The sequence below is a fragment of the Tauraco erythrolophus genome, chromosome 9 (genome assembly GCF_009769465.1).
Source record: "Tauraco erythrolophus isolate bTauEry1 chromosome 9, bTauEry1.pri, whole genome shotgun sequence".
In the NCBI taxonomy this organism is placed as follows: Eukaryota; Metazoa; Chordata; class Aves; order Musophagiformes; family Musophagidae; genus Tauraco; species Tauraco erythrolophus.
In genome coordinates, this window is record NC_141473.1 from 26,425,424 (window position 1) to 26,444,794 (window position 19,371).

Sequence of the window (19,371 nt, forward strand, 5' to 3'; positions counted from 1 at the left end):
GTGCCTAGCAAAAGCTACCCACAGTCTTTGTTGTGACGTTTTAGTACAGCTGTAAAGAAGAACAATGCCAACAGAAGAGGAAATATGACTTCTAAACTATCCTGACTATGTTTGTGGCCACAGTATTTATCATAGAAACCTTGTGCATACAAATCTCTCATTCACAGAAACATTCCAGGACAAATATAAGGATTTCCAGTCTCTAGAAATAAAGCTGTAGCATGGCTTATGCTATGGTTATATGCTATATGTTTCAGACAGTCCTTTCTCAATACAGAAGATTTTTCTGACGTATTTCACTTGTTGAAAGTGGTTTGCAACCAGTTCCACAGAATTCTGGATGCCACATTGCTTATGTGACTCCACTACATCTGTTTCAATTAATTAATAGTTTCCCTGGAATGGGACAGAAGCCAAGACGGTGACAATGACAATCACTATTCAAAGAATGGAAATCACTAGGAGAAACAATAGGACAGCACTTACAAGTAAATAACTCAATTTAAATGGATTGCTGATGAATTTGTTCAACACTGAAAACATTTATGTTTTCATTTACAATCACTTCATTCCAATTCTCTGTGAAAACAGGCATCACAATGTTTGGAATACTTCCATGCACTGATTGCTTTAATGTTTATGTTGTTGGATCCCATCTGATGTGGCAACGTTAGGACTGTAGCAGAGTAAAATGGTCTTCTGCAGAAACCTTAGATTTTTGCAGCAATATTTCTTTAGAAAAGGCAAATACTTATGTATATTAGTGCGTATTTCTACTTACTCACAAACTGCAGGGAAGGACAAACCCACAAAGGCACTAGACAGATATTCTGTATACATTTCATTTGCAACTCCTTCCAGGTAGTATTTCTGCCACGTATCCTCCTCAATCTATAACAAAGAAGTACAGATGAAGAGTTCTGAGTATAACCAAAAGCTTCCCTTAAAATTCACAAACTGCTTAAACTTGAATCAGATTTTAAAAAATAAGTCAGTAGACATTTATGGCAATTAATACTGCTTATTTTTACAGATTCACTGGAACGCTGAAAAAAAAGTCCATACAGTCAGTAAATCGAATAACCTATGTAAAAATAGTACACTCAATTCTTGGCAAGCATGTTCAGCATGTGGTGAAATAAGGCTGTAGAGAGCTTGAGGAAAAAAACTTTCTCAATTTTCTCTTTCTGAAAATTTTCTAGTGAAATAGTTGTATTATATTGTTATTTGAGTCACTCTAACAATGTTTCAATTATTTTCACCTTTTTTAGAAGCTGATCAGCAGTCAAAACTCATTGTTTAATTTTTTTTTCTTCTCTGCATCTATAACTAACAAGGGAATATGAGAATCATATATTGAAGCAATTTCTTCAATGGTCATCATTGCCTTAAGACAAAACTGAAGAAAATCTTTACTGCTAAATTCAGAGATCTTTTACTGTTGAAGGTATGAAGGAAAACAAGTCAGAGGAGCTACAGGACTGCTCTCAAAAGCTCCATATATTTGCCTAGGCAGAGGTTTCTAGTGATATTTGAGATGCGTGTGCAATCTCACTTAGGTTCCAGCTGCTGCTCTGAGGTCCACGGATGCCATGTCATGTATATAAAGCTCATGTCTCAGATTACATGTCTCAACTACATCAGACTAGCAAAAATAATGTAATATATTTATTTTTTTTACTTTTTACATTACCACATTTTCATTAACCAAAGTCTATCTGACTAGATAGCAAACAGGAAACAAGCAAAAGAGAGAGACTGAAAGATCAGATATTTTAATTTTCTAAAATAAGACACATGATTTTACAGATCATGGAAACACTTATCTTGTAATTTATTTCAAGTGTAAAAGTTATATTTTATTCTTTGCAAAAAAATAAAGAAACTCTCAGTTCCACTTTTTAGGCAGCCCCACTGTGGTCTTCACCTTACAGAGCAGAAACTATTGAGTTTAGATGTGAATGCCAAAAAACTGACACAATGAAAAATTATTTTTTTCAAAACTGTTGCTAGAGATTTGCAAAGCTACCTGAAAGGTTGAGGTACTAAATACCAACTGATTTGAGAAAGACTTGGATAACTATATACCTCTTAAACATTTCACAGTTTGTCTCTTTCGGATATCCCCAGCTTTTCCCAAAGCTCAGTCTACATTGTGTAAATGATACTAATCCTGCAGGAAACAGAGCTGTAGCCAGGCCCAATGAAGTGGTAAAAGGGATGCTTCAGGAACATCCATCCTCATAAATGACTGCACGTAAGGCTCAAGTACTTTAATCTACACTGCTGATCTTGCTTGCCTAAAGTCCCAGAGTCAATTTAACAGCAACCAGCTACGTATGAGCCAGATCTTTTTTTTCCCCATTACATAAAGAACTGTCAGCATTTCAGAAATTCTTTCAGAATTCATTCAGAAACTCAGAATCAAAGAATTCAGTCCAATATGATAAACATCTTATTGCTGATTTAAAATTTTGCACAGCTACATTACTGCTCACTACATCAAATGCCTTGGATAATATCCAGTCAATTATTTTAATGGTATGAAATGCCTTATGGCAGCAAAACATCGACCTGTATATTCTTTATTGTGAAAGCATTATGGTATGTTAGGAGGAATGTGAGGTTTTTATGAACGTATATTTCCAACAGCAATATGAATGTACATCTCTGTCAGTATTCAAGAAAAGAAATTAATACATGGGATGTGACTTAGGTAAAGATGTCTAAATTAATTTTTCAGCTATTCAATAATAAATCAAATTGAGAAAAGTATCTTTAAGCAACAATTTATCTTTGTCCGTTGTGTCAAACTACAGCAGGTTTAAAACAGCATTAAAGCAAGAGGTTCTTGCACAACATACGAGGCGCTTAAAGGAAATCTCACCATGTAAATTCAAAAAAGGAAAAAAAATTTAAGATGTGAAAATTAAAGCACATACTCTAATCACCAGACAGTTCAGGTCTGTGACCAGCAACATACCCTATGCATTTATAATGCATCCAGCAACGGGCTTTCTGCCTCTTAAACTTAAAAACGAACTCATGCCTACATAGATATAATTCAAGACTTTTTTCTGGATATTAATTCGATTTTTCATTAACTGGTTTGTTTATATTGTTGTTTTATTAGCTGTACTACTTATTTTTCTACTTTAAATTATGCTTCTAAACAAGATATAATCAGATAAAAATGTTAAGTATTTAACAAAATGTTTAAGCTAAGTAATTGATATTTTTAAATTTTAAATTAAAACTTTAGGAACTTTAAAAATCTTATATGCTTTAGAAAATAAAATTATATGCGCACAAGCTGCAAAAGTAAACTATTTTAAAAACAAAAGCTATAATGGTTAAGGAGTTCTATTCATTCCCCAAGAGTCTAGAGCAGATTTTTCTTGTTCCTTGTTAGTCATTTTTATTAAACACTTTATATTTCTAAAAGTTTTAAGTTATAGCTCTGTATTCCATATTCTTACTCCAGGTACAAATCATGAAGCTCACAAAAGCCCATAAAATAAGAATTCTGTAGAAATGCAGTGATGTTCCTCTTCCTACTTCTTTTTTTGCTCTTTTGCAACAAATCCTTTCAATGCCCTGCCTGCAGTTCCATAAGTCTCTGTCCTTGATTCTGTCTCTTTGTTTCTCTTCTCTACCATATCATCACCTAACATCACCCACCATACCAACAGAACTGTTTCTGTAGGCTAATGTGTATATTTTGCTTTGCCTTTCCTTCTTTTCCTTCTTAACTCCTTTATCCAAATGAAAACACCAGCCTGCCTAACTGACATGTACTAGAGGATACAGAGGCAACTGACTGCTTTCACTGATAGAGTTCTTTATCTTACTTCCCCGTCAACAGTGTTTCCACGTACTCTTTCAAATTCCTCTTTTATGCTCATAATACAGTTAACTTCGTCTGCTTCAACCCAGTCACTTATTCTTATGCCTACATCATACAGACCTCTTGTTTTTCCATTAATCAGGATAATCTGTGAAAAAATGTCTAAATTATGCTACAAAAAAAATTTCACCTTTAAAAGCTTAAGAATCAGCAAGACCCATTCCATGCCAAACTAGCACTTATGGATAGCTGGTACCAAAAAAGCAAGGGATTGCAAGTACTGTCATACATACTAATTTCAGTGATCAAAACAAGTATTATATTATTCACTACCAGGAAATAATGCAACAGACACATTAAAGGGCTTCAGAAAGGGAATTACAGCTGAGCCTCTATGGTTGCAGCAAGCACATGTCAGGAGTACAGTGTCCTAGCAGCATATATAAGAGCTACAGCTCTGCTATTGTGTAATTTAAAGAAACATTTTCATACCATTTCCACACATGGCTTGCATTGAAATGCTATAATCTAAACAATACTGAGCTGTTTCAAACTCGTTTCCGATTTAAAAGCACCTCTTCCCTGTAACAGCCTGATCCACAGCTCGTTTCAATCACTCATATTTCTCTGATTCTGATCATCATCTAACACCACAAAGCAGAAACAACAGTGTGTTTTTGACATGCTTTGATTTAGTTAGAAAAAAAAATTCAGATTATAACATTATGATATTATGTCGTTAATAAAATGTATTATATTGTTACGTTACATTATTAAAGATTAGTTTTATATTATATTCTTATATATTATTTTATAATACAACATAACTTTCATTGCAATTGTTGTGACACAAATCCTTCTTGGACAGTTTTCCAATATTTTAAAAAATCTGAATTCCACAGCTATTTGGACAGGACTTGTACGTATTTCATATAAGTTCGCATTTTTATCCTACAAGCTGAGTACTAATTTGGGATTCACCAACTTTTTTCCCGATGTTAAACTAGTCAAAAGCACTCTTTCAAAAAGAACGTTCTAAAGAACCAAAGTATTGGAAACTTTTTGAAAAACCAGTGAAATAGAAATTACAATTAAGTTATTTCATTTAAATTTTCTTCTCCTGTTGATAGGCTGCCAGGTAAACAGTTACTTTAGTTCTGAGAAGCAAACAACTGCAAAAATGAATTGCAACATGGAGATGTTCCAAATCATACACTTCCCGACAAGTGGGCTGCAAACAATAAAGAGAAATTATCTTCCATAGAAATTGTTTCACCATTCAGAGACCATGTGGGATGCTAAAAGGGATTTGTGTTGTGTTATTCTCTACCACAAACACAGAAGTCATATCACGTTTTTTTATAAACTTTTATATATATGAAGCTTGCAAATGCTGGTCAGCACTCATTATATACAGAAAACAGATAAAGTGCAGGCTTGGTAAAAAATAAGAGTAATGATAGCAAAGACATATTTGTTAACTTATGGTTTATTTGTGGCTTTTTATAGATTGACACCACCTGGGGTTGGAAAAAATATGCAAATACATTATGCGTTTCTACTTTCTTCCCTTGCTTTTTTTTTTTAGGCAGATGGTTTTGATTTGGAGGAAGGAACTTCAGATCAAGCCTATAGTTAAGCACTCAACCTTAGTCAAGGGGCCAAAGAAAGACTGGAAAAAATCAACCTCATTCAAAAAGCAGTTATCAAGCTCCATAGATAACTGGTTAGTGTTAAATTAACCTTCATGAACTGATTTGAATGTTTAAGATTTGTTCTGTTAGGATACCATGAAATGTTAATTAATGAAGTTAAAGATTGCTGATATTTGGCATGCTATAAAAGTTATATAATAATGGACTAAAGATAATCTTTGCATTTTATGTTCTCCTGAACCATGATGTTTTCCCTGTCATTTCAAAGACAGAGATGGTCACCTGGCCTAGTATTTTTTGAAAGGCAGTACCTGCTGGTCTGCTAGAAACAAAATGATTATTAAGAACCTCCAGTGTTCAATATTTCTTTCCTAATTCCTTGAGTCTTGCAGTTACCCTGAATTCTGATACAGTTAGGTTTCACAGATAAACATAATCAGTTTCTCACATAATCCATGTCTGTAAGGTACTAGTTTAAAAATCAAAGTGAGAAAAAATACTTTAGGACTCAATGCGTTAATTAACTGATTTAAGCCTTAGTGATGATATTTTAAAGTCTGCTGCTGCAGTCAACCTCAAAAACTGAATTCCTGAACAAATCTGATTCTTTATAACGTGTGTTTCTTTTCCTTTAAAATTCTTAACCATAACTTGAGTGATTGTCACCCAGTCTATCTATACTTACCCATACTTATCTATACACTAAGAGTAAGTTGACACAACCTAACCACTCATGTAGAGATGAAATAATCCGTCCCATATGCACTTACAAAATGGTTGTTTCACAGGTCAGTTGCCTAAAAACAATGGGGAATAGTTAAATGTTATGTTAAATTCATAGAAGCAAAAAGAGCTGGATTTGGGCTGAGTTTGGTTCAAGATGCTACTAAATCAAGGTTTCCACAAATATCCTTTAGTAAAACTATGAAAGTTATTTATCTGGCTAGTGAAATTTATACCTTGATTTTAGCCTACCTGAAAACATTATGGTGCTTACAAAGGCAAAACCAACCTTGATTTTAACTTGAAAAACAGAGAAAAACCTACAGTACTTTCAATTTTATGGTTATAATTTTGTTACAGCAAATAATTACTGGTCTCTCCTATTTCAGCTCCTGACAGCAGAATCTGGATAGATATATTTTCTGCCTTTGTACAGTACGGACTAATACAGTTGAGACAAAGAGAACAGATTTCATTTCCATGAAAACTTTTCTGTGGTAAAGCTTTGCTTGTTGTCCAAACAAACAGATTCCAGCAGAAAGCATAAATCTATCTTTATTAAGTATTGTGGGTTCCAGGAAGTAAAATGCGCAAGTTTAGTTCTAGTATTAGAAAGTGACACCAGGCTTTATCTCCTGTTCACTGTTATCTCTGTGGAAAAGCGCCAGTTTGAGAAGCTAGGAATTTAGCTCATAGAATCACAGAATGGCTGCCATGGGCAGGGACACCTTCCACTAGATCAGGTTGCTCAAAGCCTCATCCAACCTGACCTTGAACACTTCCAGGGATAGGGCTTGCCATCCTCAAATAAAAACTTCAGTACTTACTGGAAAGTACTTCGTAACAAAACTGTGAATAATTAAGCAGACAAATATTGCTTTGGAATGAGAAGATGTGTCTTTGCTGGCAGAGTAATTAAAGCAGATGTTAACGTCACCCAATAGAATAGAATAAAATGTAGCAGAAAAGCTGCAGTAAGGAAAACACGAGAACTCCAGAAGGCATGAAGTACACAAACACAACTGCAGTGAATCACTTCAGTGCAGGAAAAATAACCAACAAAAACCTTGATATTATTTGGTCCTTCTATCATTTATTCTTTTCCCTTTTACCTCCTTGCATTTCTTGCATGTTATTTCTGTTTTCATTTAGCCTCATAAATAGGCCTCTACGGATCTTATATCAGGTATAACTTACCTTATATATAATGAAGACAGAATAATAGATCAAGGACAATTCTATTCTTTTTTTTTTTTTTTTATAATTTGGACCTCCTCTACTCATCAAATATTGCACACTTCAAGCATATCACCAAGCAATGACAAAAGGCACTTCTACATGCCTTTCCTTAAAAAAAAATGAGCATATGTCTTTACGAAACGTCTTTCCTTGCATGATCTTAAGGTGAAGGCTTTGCAGGTCATTCTGTTATTTTTATCCTTGAAGTTAAATATCTAACATACTTCAAGCTGATGCTGCAGCAATATGAATAAATGTAACATTCTAGAAAGATAACAAGCCAGTACAATTAGAGATTGATGCAGCAACAAGGAATCATTCACTATCTTCTACTAGTGACCATATAATAAATTATTAAGAATAGTATTTTCTTCTGGCCTCAATGTTAAATCACAGCCAAATATTATCACAGTATGCTGTGTTAGTAAAAACAGTAAGAAGTCTTTTTCTTCCTCAGAGATCTTACAAACTCAGGAGGAAATTTTAACGAATAGCAAAAAAATTTTAAATTATTCTAGTCAAAGCCAGGAAGAAAGGTAAAGAGAGTTTAGGTAACTGTTGGATCTCACACAGAACGTGCCATAACACCACAGTGACTTGAAACTGTATCTTTCAAGTTCCTCTCTAGGACTGTAAGCACGATTTACTTTCCCTGATTACGTTGCACTCCAATTCTGTCTCCTCTATAATCATAAAACAAACTACCCACTGATTCAACAGCCTGTATGAGGAATAGCTGGAAAAGACATATTCTATCCCAAGAGAAGAAATCTAATTTTCATCTGTATCTTTTAAGTTGCAATGCTCTCCTCTATCTGTATATAGATACAATGTTGTTATCAGAATATATATTTACATAATACAGCCGTTTCCTAGAGAGATATAGTGACAGAGATATGAAAAAAACGATGCACATCTTGCAAGCACAACCATTAGTATTGTCAGGAAAAAGTATAAATCCTTAATACACCTAGTCCTACCCCCTGCAGTGTAATTATCAGGAGCTCCCAAATGATCTATCTTGTTCATAGCATTTGCTTCTCAGTGTAATGACATAACTAGTTACATGAAAGTGATTGAGCATATCTAAACCTGATAACGCTACATAATCTCTTCGGTCAAGATCTGAGTCTCACTATCAAGACAGAACTTATGCGAGACTTGTAGTGTGACCTAGGATCTTTTCTTGCATTTTGCAAGGAAAAACAGGGAAAGGATGATGGAGTATCTTTATAAATATTAAGGAAGTGACAAAATAAAAATTCCTTTATAGCACAATGATATCAGCTGCAAAGTCTGCTCCTGAGGATTGAATAAGTTCAGCTCACTACCACCAAGGAAAGGGCACAAACCAGTACAAAGTCTTTGAGAACAGTTTCTAATGTTTGGAAGAAGATAATCCATTTGATATTTTAGACATATACTTAATTTGATAAATAACCATATCTAAATAATAAAAAAATCCACAAAAAGTACAGTAAATTAATAAGTTGATTATATTCATTAACTCTCTAAAATAGAATCATAGAATGGTTAGGGCTGGAAGGGACCTCAAAGATCATCTAGTTCCAACCCCCCGCCATGGGCAGGGAAAACTTCCACTACACCAGGTTGCCCAAAGCCTCATCCAGCCTGGCCTTGAACAGGGATGGGGCATCTACAACTTCTCTGGGCAACCTGTTCCAGTGCCCCACCACCCTCAGAGCGAAGAATTTCTTCCTTAGGTCTAATCTAAATCTGACCTCTTTCAGTTTAAAGCCATTGCCCCTTGTCCTATCACTATATACCCTTGTAAAAAGTCCCTCTCCAGCTTTCTTGTAGGCCCCCTTTAGGTCCTGGAAGGCTACTAGAATGTCTCCCCAGAGCCTTCTCTTCTCCAGACTGAACAATCCCAACTCTCTCAGCCTGTCTTCAGAGGACAGAGGTGCTCCAGCCCTCGGAGCATCTTTCTGGCCCTCCTCCAGACCTGCTCTAACAGCTCCATGTCCTCCTTATATTGGGGACTTCAGAACTGAATGCAGTACTCCAGATAGGGCCTCATAAGAGCAGAGTAGAGGGGCAGAATCCCCTCCCTTGACCTTCTGGCCATGCTTCTTTGGATGCAGCCCAGGATACAGTTGGCTTTCTGGGCTGCCAGTGCATATTGCCAGCTCACGTCGAGCTTCTTTCTTATCAACTAACACCCCCATGTCCTTCTTCTCAGGGCTGCTCTCAATCCATTCTCTGCCCAGTCTGTACTTGTGCTTGGGATTGTCCCGACCCACGTGCAGGACCTTGCACTTGGCCTTGTTGAACTTCATTAGGTTCTCACAGGCCCACCCTTGGGATGGCATCCCTTCTCTCCAGCATGTTAACATCATCACACAGCTTGGTGTCATCAGCAAACTTGCTGAGGGTGCACTCAATTCTACTGTCCATGTCACAGACAAAGACGTTAAACAGTGCTGGTGCCAATACTGACCCTCATGGAACACCACTCTTGACTGCTCTCTACGTGGGCATCAAGTCGTTGACCACAACTCTTTGAGCGCAACCATACAGCCAATTCCTTATCCACCGAGTGGTCCATCCGTCAAATCCATGTCTCTCCAATTTTGAGACAAGAATGTCACGCAGGACAGTGTCAAATGCTTTGGTGGATTATGGATTAAGTCCAGGTGGATTATGTCAGTTGCTCATCCCTTATTCACCAATGCTGTGACCACATCATAAGAAGCCACCAAATTTGTCAGGCACAATTTGCCCTTAGTGAAGTCATGTTGGCTGTCAACAATCACCTCCTTTTTTTCCCCCACGTGCCTTAGCATAGTTTCCAGGAGCATCTGTTCCATGATCTTGCCAGGCACAGTGATGAGACTGACTGCCCTGTAGTTCCCTGACTCTTCCTTTTTTCCCTTTTTAAAAAGGGAGGTTATGTCTTCCCTTTTCCTGTCAGTAGGAACTTCACCAGACTGTCATGACTTCTCAAATATGATAGATAAGTGGCTTAGCAACTCCATCTGCCAGTTCCCTCAGGACCCACAGATACATCACATCAGGTCCCATAGACTTGTGCACCTTTGGGTTACTTAGATGATCTTCAATTTGATCTTCTCCTACAGTAGATGATTCTTAATTTTCCCACTCCCTGTCTTTGCCTTCTACGACTTGGGCAGTCTGGATAGAGCATTTGCCAGTGAAGACTGAGGCAAAAATGTCATTGAGCACCTCAACCTTCTCCATATCCCATGTAGCCAGGTCTCCCGTTTCCTTCTGGAGAGGGACCACATTTTCCCTAGTCCTCTTTTTATCACTTACATACCTATAGAAGCTTTTCTTGTCATCCTTGATGTCCTTGGCCAGATTTAATTCTATCAGGGCTTTAGCTTTTCTAACTTGATCGCTGGCTGCTCAGACAATTTCTCTGTATTACTCCCAGGCTACCTGTGCTTGTTTCCACCCACTGTAGGCTTCCTTTTTGTGCTTGAGTTTGTCCAGGAGTAACTTATTCATCCATGCAGGTCTCCTGGAGTTTTTGCCCAGCTTCCTCTTTTTTGGGATGATTCAAGGCAATCCTTGAATATTAAACCAGTTTTCTTGGGCCCCTCTTCCCTCAAGGGCTTCATTCCATGGTACTCTACCAAGCATATCCCTGAAGAGGTCAAAGTCTGCTCTCCTGAAGTGCAGGGTAGTGAGCTTGCTGTGATCCCTCCTGGCCACCCTAAGGATCTTGAACTCCACCATTTCAAGGTCACTACTGCCAAGGCTGCCCTTGAGCTCCACATTCCCCACCAGCTCCTCCCTTGTTGGTGAGATCAAGGTCTAGCACAGCACCTGTCCTCATTGGTTGCTCTATCACTTGGAGAAGGAAGTTATCATCAATGCGTTCCAGGAACCTCCTGCATTGCTTATGCCCTGCTGTGTTGTCCCTCCAACAGATATCAGGATGGCTGAAGTCCTCTATGAGGCCCAGGGCTCGGTGAATGTGAGGCTGCTCTTATCTGTCTATAGAGGGTCTCATCTGCTCAGTCTTCCAAGTCAGGTGGCCTGTAGCAGACCTCCACTATAATATAACCTGTTCCTAACCTCCCTTTAATCCTGACCCATAAGTTCTCAGTTGGCTCCTCATCCATCCCCATGCAGAGCTCCATGCACTCCAGCTGGTCTTTGACATAGAGGGTGACACCACCTCCTTGTTGTGGAAAAGAAGTTTTCCATTGAAAATAATATATTTCAAACATTTTCTCACATTCACCTATAATGCCCTTTCAGTCCACTCAAATTGCTTGTGTGAATGTCTGGTTTTATTATGCCTTTAGATATGGCTATCAAAATCTGACAGAGAAGTAATTGGCTGAAAGCAGTTCATACATTCCTAGCATAGAGTGAAGCTTCTCAGATTTACAGTCTCATAATTGAATTTCCTGAAGTATTATAAATTACCAACTACCTCTTTACTCAAGTCCATTGTCTGCTTAAATCAAAGCTAACAAGTATCCTTAGTGGTATAAAAATTTCACAATCTCAGTCAACTATTCCCGCAGTTCTTTCTGTATGCGACAATGTGTTTTTTTAAACTGGAATTTAAAAGAGTATGCTTTATAAAACATCAAATATGCTACTTAAGATTAGCTCTAATTTCAAATGAGAGATATATGCACTTTTTCACTATTCATACTAATGTAGAGTCTTGTAGTAGGCTCTACTTTTTATAGTTCCAAAATTACAAAACAGGGCAGTATTTCTATCCAATCATAATGCAAAAGATAGATTGGTGTTGATCTATTCAAATGATTGACTGAAAAATGCAGTAGAGTTCAGTCCAGGACAAATATACTCTTATCACAATTTGTAAATAGCAAACAGTTTTTGTCATAGTAGTTTTTAATTTCTAGACTCGATGATTAAAAATACTACATTCAGGCACATCTTTTAGACAGTAAATGTCTTTGGTAACAGGCTACATTAATATTTGGTCTAAATCCTGTGAGGAGGATCAGGTAATCAGTTTATTATGCAGCCTCCTGAAGAACCTCACAATACATTGAGAAGTTGCATTTCCTCCCCACGCCGCTTTTAAAGTTCTCCTTCATTTGAAAGATTCACTGTGCATACCCTAGTTTCATACTTTAAAACTGTCCAAGGCTGCCAAGGTGGTCAAAAATAAGTAACAAACCAGTTGATATGTTCCATTCGCGTAGGTAAGCACCTGACTGATGTAAATCTGTGCGGCTTTATTAAGTCTCTCTTTCAGCCTGGACTAGAAAGGAATGTAGAAGAAGGCATTGCATATGTGTGGGTGTGAGCAACAGCTGCCAAAAGAGCCCACAGAACATCCTGCTCTCAAAACAGTTTAGAGGAGAATTGAGACTGCTCTAGATCATTTTTCATATCTGGAATGAGGTTTACCATCTTACCAATGACAAAACTTAAAAAACAAAAACATACAAAGACAAAACTAATTCTTTTGTGGACTTGTGTTTACAGTCAAAGGCCACATTTCACATTTTACTAATTTACACAACAATACTAACTCAGATTGGTTTGCATAGTTGTACACAGGAACAAAATTTGACCACCTCTGACTTTTATTCCATTTACTTACTTTTTTGCAATGTTTTTCATATGGGTAGACTTCTGGTATACATTTGCTAGTCCAAACAACACAGAAATTGCAGTACAGTATAGTATTTCCATCTTTTTCTGAGACTGTGCAAGTAGTAAAGAGTCCCAATTCCTCTATTAATACAACAATAACAGTCTGTGCTATAAAAAGACTGGACTATTGAAATATAGTTTACAGGTGTAAAGTGTGGGTTTTTTTTCCTTAACATATCATTTGTTGTGCAATCTATCTTTCTTCCTTTAAGTGTTTAGAGAACCTTAATCTTTTTGAACTGATTTCCTTTTTGTTCAGTTTGGTGCCAAAGAGAACATAAAAGATTCCAGATGAGACTACATCTCTAAAGCCAAAAGGAAAATATTAGGAACAAAAATAATATTTTGAGGTTTCTTAGTTTGTTTTACTGCTAAAACTGGGCAGACTGTTTACACAAATCATTTTGCTGTAAAGTAACACGTAATGAGTTAAATGTGTGCAATGTCACCATCAATCATGTTCATTTGTGTTTGACAGACCAAACATTTATGGCACATTAAATCACTTTCTAATCACGTTATGAAGGAGGAGGAACAAACATACGTTTCAAGCTTTCTTTAAAAAATACAGAAGTTTCAGTACATTTTCCTGGCAATCTCCTAACTTGTGGAAGACTCCATTAATAACATTTGCCCAAGCAACTTATGAAGGTCTGGCAGTACTTAAATTCAGTGCTCTAAATGAAAAGGGGTTGAGATTCTTTTAGGGAATGGACATATTACTTTTCAATAGAGTTGTCTTTAACAATTCCAAGCAATGTAGCTGCTCTTCTACAATACAATGTTGATTCACAGCCACCACTCAGTAATGGTTTTCTCTTTCAAACACAGTTTTTAAAGTGAGACAGCTTGGAGAAAAAACATTCTTTCAGCTAAACAAAGAAATCTTTTGTTGTGGCCAATAGAGTTAGATTCTCAAGGGGAAACACCTATCAGTTCTTGTATGTTTATTTTGCTTTAGATTTTAATATAGTCAGAGATCTTTGGAAATAATGATAAGCATTTTACTTGCCTTGAAAATTCATTCTATTTAAGTGGCATCTTTTTAACCAGTACTAACAGAGTCTTGTAGCCTCTAAATGCACTATTTTATGGCATTTTTTTCTCTCAGTGCCGTCAGAAGATGACATCTGAAATAACACAAGCTAAGGTATGTCTGCACACTATTCTGTTTATAACTGTATATAATCACAGATATAAGAGCAAACCTGACATTGATAGCTTCCTCCAAATCAAATTCATTGCTATTTTTATGCTTATTCTGTGTATATACTCAGATGTAATCTGAGTAGTGCCTAGCAAAGCTGAGTCTTCAGCTTAAAACTGTTCATCAGTGAGATAGTCCAATCTGTCACTGTACTGAAATGCTTGTAAGAATATCTTACAAAATAAGAAAATATAGAATTGAAGGTGGGTCAGATACTGCCATAAGTGGTTGGATATATTTTTTGGAAAGATGTTACCTTTACATTCGCAGTTTTCAACTTGTCTAAATGTTTTAACTACAAATCCAGGCCATAAACGTATGTCTAGTACAGTTCCTCCATAGTCAGAAATTTGAATGTTTCATCACTTTCTGAATCTCTCCTTTTTCTCACTGCAAGTTTAAATTCAGTATTAAAACAACTTCAATTAAGACTGGGGCTTCTGAAGATACCCATATATTTGGATCTCCTTGAAAGAAAACTGATCCCTTCTGATTTTGCAAAGGCGGAAGTTGAGCAAAAGTTTCGTGCCCACTTCTGAAGTCAAGAGCAAGTTTACAGAACTGGTTGTCTCAGTAATTTGGATACCTTAGTGTGACTGTTACAAATGTTTGAGACTCCTGAGAATCTTGGGTTACCACACCAGGCAAGAGTGAGGGAGACCAAAATGACTGGCAAGAAGAATGAAGTTCATAAAAGATATAGTTTTCTTTTGGGAATATAAGTCGAAGAATTAATATTGAAGTGACCATATGTAGATGAGTCTTAGACAGTTCCAGAGTTTGGATTTACTGAAGTAAAACAGCTTGTTCTTTTCTGTTTGTTTTTTTTTGTTTGTTTGGTGTTTGGTTTTTTTTTGTTTTTTTGTTTTTTTTTAATATGAATAAAGATGCAAACATCATAACTGCAGACAGTAAAGTTCAGAGCCCAGGCTTGTTTCCATATTGAGAACTGGACTTTTTGACTACATGTAATAGTCTGGAATATTTTGACACACAGGAGTCCACTGTCTCCAAAGGATACCTTAATCAGAATTTCAGGGCTTCGTAAGAAGTAAATAGAGACTACTGTCCTGCACTTACATGTGTACCTCTATGAGAATAGTCCTGCTTTCTCGTCTGAGGACATTAGACTTTTGAGGTTTCTTTGCTTACTTGCACAATGGACTTGAAGGGACCATGGCCTACCTTGTACTCCAGTGTTTCTCATCCCGTCAATAACACTTATGGGATTGGAAACTGACCATCCTCTATGATTGGAATCAGTGTCCCAGAAAGGTATAAGGAAGGAAGCACTGATTGCTGCCATCAAGGCTTTGGTCTTGGTGAACTAGTATAGCTGTCATAGAAGTCTAGGAATAATCAGGTTAAAATTTCGTCATCTAAGTACAAAAGAGCTCTTTGAGGAGAAAAGTACACAAAAGATGTTGTAGGAAGTTCAGGCTTCAGTTCCAACACATGTTCCTTATTTATTCTCACAGTCAGAGGTCCACTAGCCACTCGATGTAAAAGATCAAAATGATCAGTCCTTTTTTCTGGGCACTTTGTTGGTATATGGGACATAGATAAATCATATTTTGTTTTAGCAGCAGGGGCTTTTTCTCATAGATAAACATGTGGTTTGTCTAAAACAAAGCAAAACACAAAACATGAGAAATACCTCCCTAGAAACGGATGATGCTTTGAAAAATCATTTAAAGGCCAAACACTTGCTGAAGAAAAATAAAAACATAACTTGACAGAACCTGGCTCATTGCCTAATTTGCAGAGGAGAATTTCTGTATGGAAGTGCGCGCAGGTTTTTTTTGTCTTACAAAATCTGTTAATGTGTTCCTATCTGTTTCACATTTGAGTCATGTTCTCTACTCAACTCTGACAAAATGAATTGCAGAATAATACATTCTAATGAGACAAGACACTACCTTTATGAATGACCTCATAGAGAAGAGGTTAGCTAACATTGTTGAAAGGCCCGGTGCCAGGCAGCTCTGGGCTATGAAACCCAGCTTGAGCTCAGCAAGACAGATTGCATCATCCCCTTCTTTCCAGTTCCAACTTGGGATATTTAGCAGATGGGCCTGAAAAACAAACGAACAAAATACCCCATAGGTGAAGAACCAGAAATACTTCCTCATATACAGTAGAGTATTGAAGAAGATAGCAGTGAATTATTTGCTTCATACTGGCTTGACTTTTTCTGAGTAGGCAGAAGCACTTCAAGTATTTTAGAGTTTAATTCTATGCTAAGAAACTTTCTGATCTTACTTATTATAGACAAAATCTTACAGTTCTCAAGCCATATTCTGGCTGTGACACTCTGCCAGGCTCATCCTCACACCTTAATAAACCACAGAATGTTGTCAAGTTTTCCTTCACTTCTGTATATTCCTTTTAAAGCTACTCTTTGACTGATAAGGCATATATATAATATACAAGAATCTACTGTGACTTAGATTACAACTAAGTGAAGCTGCAACGTTTATAGGACATTGTCATTTAATAAGGTACACAATATCTTCTATCTTTTCTATTTCATTCCTTCCACCCTGAAGGATAGCACTTGACTTGCGAAAATACAAACTTTTCCCTAAGACTGCTATTTATATGGGTAAAGAAAATAGCTGATCAAGATACACCTCCGGTATTGACACTGGTCGGTTAGGTATTAAAGTCGTTCTATTATTGGCATAACTCTATTGGATTCTCTCTTGCATCTACCTCGTACATTTGCATAAACATAATGAAACACAGAGGGCTTCATGCCTGTTTCCCTTCATAAGTTAATATGACAGTTTAGTGCTTTGATAACGGCTATTCTTGAAGACACATTCATTGGAAATAAAAGGAAAAACACATTATTTAAAAGATCTTTCCCTTGAACCTATTTAAAGCAGAGAACACCTTGCTTTTATTCTACAAAAGACAGGCTCCTTCCACTCACATACAGGATGAGGACATGATAAGCAACAGTAATTGCTCTTGTTTCAGGCAAAGGGCTACAGGTATAAGGAGCTGTTAGCAATCAGACCTTCTAAGTCTCAGGATTATTATTTATTTCATTGAACAAAGATCTACCAGTTGAGCTTTTTCTCCAAAGCAGGGCAAGTGGTTGATGCTTTCAGATTTAATTAAAGAAGCAAGTCACGTATGAGTAGCCTGTCCTCTAATATGTTCTTTCCTAGCCCTGTTAATCAGCAGTTTCATTGGACTTCCATATCTCAGGATTGAATGAATTGACTTCATTGTGTTTAAAGGCCACAGAATTTACCATCAAAAATTTTGCAAATACCGTTCCGAAGTAGATTATAATTTTGATCTCACAATATTTTAGCAACAAATTCCATGACTGAAGTATGTTTTATATGGAAACAAATTTAATTTTATTTATTTTGTACCTGCTACTTGGCAATTTCAGGTCTATATTGTCATGTAAGAAACAACAAAAAAAGATCACAACAAATCTCCAATAAGACAATAATTCTATGAATTGTTTTTCATGTATCCACAAGAACTGACTTCAGATGAATAGTTTAGAGGCCACCAATTGATCTTAGGTAGCTCTAGAGTAATAAGCTGAGCAAAACTTTGAGCAGTTAAAAGTTCATCTGGAATCAATAGCAACTATGGGACACTGTGGCTTTGAGAATTAGACTCTAGGCGATTAATAAATGTCGAGAAGTTGATAAAGTCTCTTGCATATATAATAAAACTGAATTACCTTGTAACTGGATTACATGACTAGGCTTATAGGATGTTTTTGTTTGGAAAGAAAATGCTTACTATTAGTGGACCTGGAAAAATTGTGTATGAGTGAATGCAACATAGCAAAAAACTTTGGGGAGAGACACTGTTGGTCGTTATGTTACCTTATTGTGATACTGCAACATCTGAGTGATAATTCTTATCTTCGGATGATAATTCTTTATTGAAATAACTCTAAAAAGAAAAGAAAAACAATGACAATAACTTTAGCTGGTGGGATATTTGGCTAATGTATCCCATACCTCTACTTTACTGTGCTGTCAAGTCCCACAATTAAAAACTGTACCCTCTTATCATCTGGCTGTAAAGCATACTGATTGAAGTCAGATCTATGCAATATTACACCTAGTCTAATTCACTTAATAAACATCAGTTAATACTAGGAGAACATCAGGTTTCAGGAATTATTCAGTTTAATGGTTTGGTCTTATAGAATTTGAGAGAGACTTTTTTTTAGCAGCTCTGTTCAGATACTGCACTTTTCTGTTAAGTAAATAATACACTTCGTATGTCATCTTCAGTGATTATCTTCCATGTCTTTGAATCAATGTAATTGATCAAGTTTTCCAATTATAAATGTCTGAAAGAGTCCCTTTTCTTTTTGCCCCACCCCATTATTTTTTACTTACAGTTGCCAGGCATTCATCATATTTAAATACCTTGAATAATTATTTTGTTCGACATAAATCCACATGAAATTCATCTTAATTTTTACAGATTATTCCAAAACTCAATATTGAAGCTGATATCTGAACGGTGAATTTACAAAATATGGCCTACTTCCATAATCTGCAGCTTGCCTGCATAATTATTAATGAGCCTAAGATATACTCAACTGTATACAGATTAAAGTAGCTGAAGAGAAAAATGCTTGAGAAATGAGTGTATTAATAACATGTTATGAAGAGAGGAATACACAATTTTAAATGAAAAGAGCATTGAGCAAATTAAAGAAGAGAAACAGTCAAAAATTCAGTTCTCCATATACAAACTAAAGGTAGAAAAACAAGATAAACCATCAAAATGAAAAATAATCTGAATTATTATGGAATCATCAGTCTCATAAGACTGTTTACAGTCTCATAACTGTTTACACTGGTGTTTGTAGGAAGCATCTTGCACACTGCTAGTCTGGCTTGCGCTTTGAAGCACATCAAACTAGAGGATGAAAACAGATAAAAAAAGTATGCATGATTTTAATTTATGTTATCTTTTGGAAGGAGAAAACAAGTCTTCCCTTTAATTTTCCATTTCTTGCTGAATTATTTAATTAAACATTCAATTTTGTTGAATTAAATTAACTT

At 36.3% G+C, this 19,371-nt stretch overlaps 1 protein-coding gene across 1 annotated transcript in view; it reads right to left on the reverse strand.

Moving 5' to 3' along the window:
• The window catches only part of KCNMA1 (potassium calcium-activated channel subfamily M alpha 1), a 518,368-nt gene that overhangs the window by 127,262 nt on the left and 371,735 nt on the right, over positions 1-19,371 (reverse strand). Inside the window, 3 exon segments of the mRNA XM_086616846.1 lie at positions 782-891; positions 16,228-16,383; positions 18,172-18,241. Coding sequence (XP_086472972.1) covers positions 782-891; positions 16,228-16,383; positions 18,172-18,241 — 336 coding nt within the window.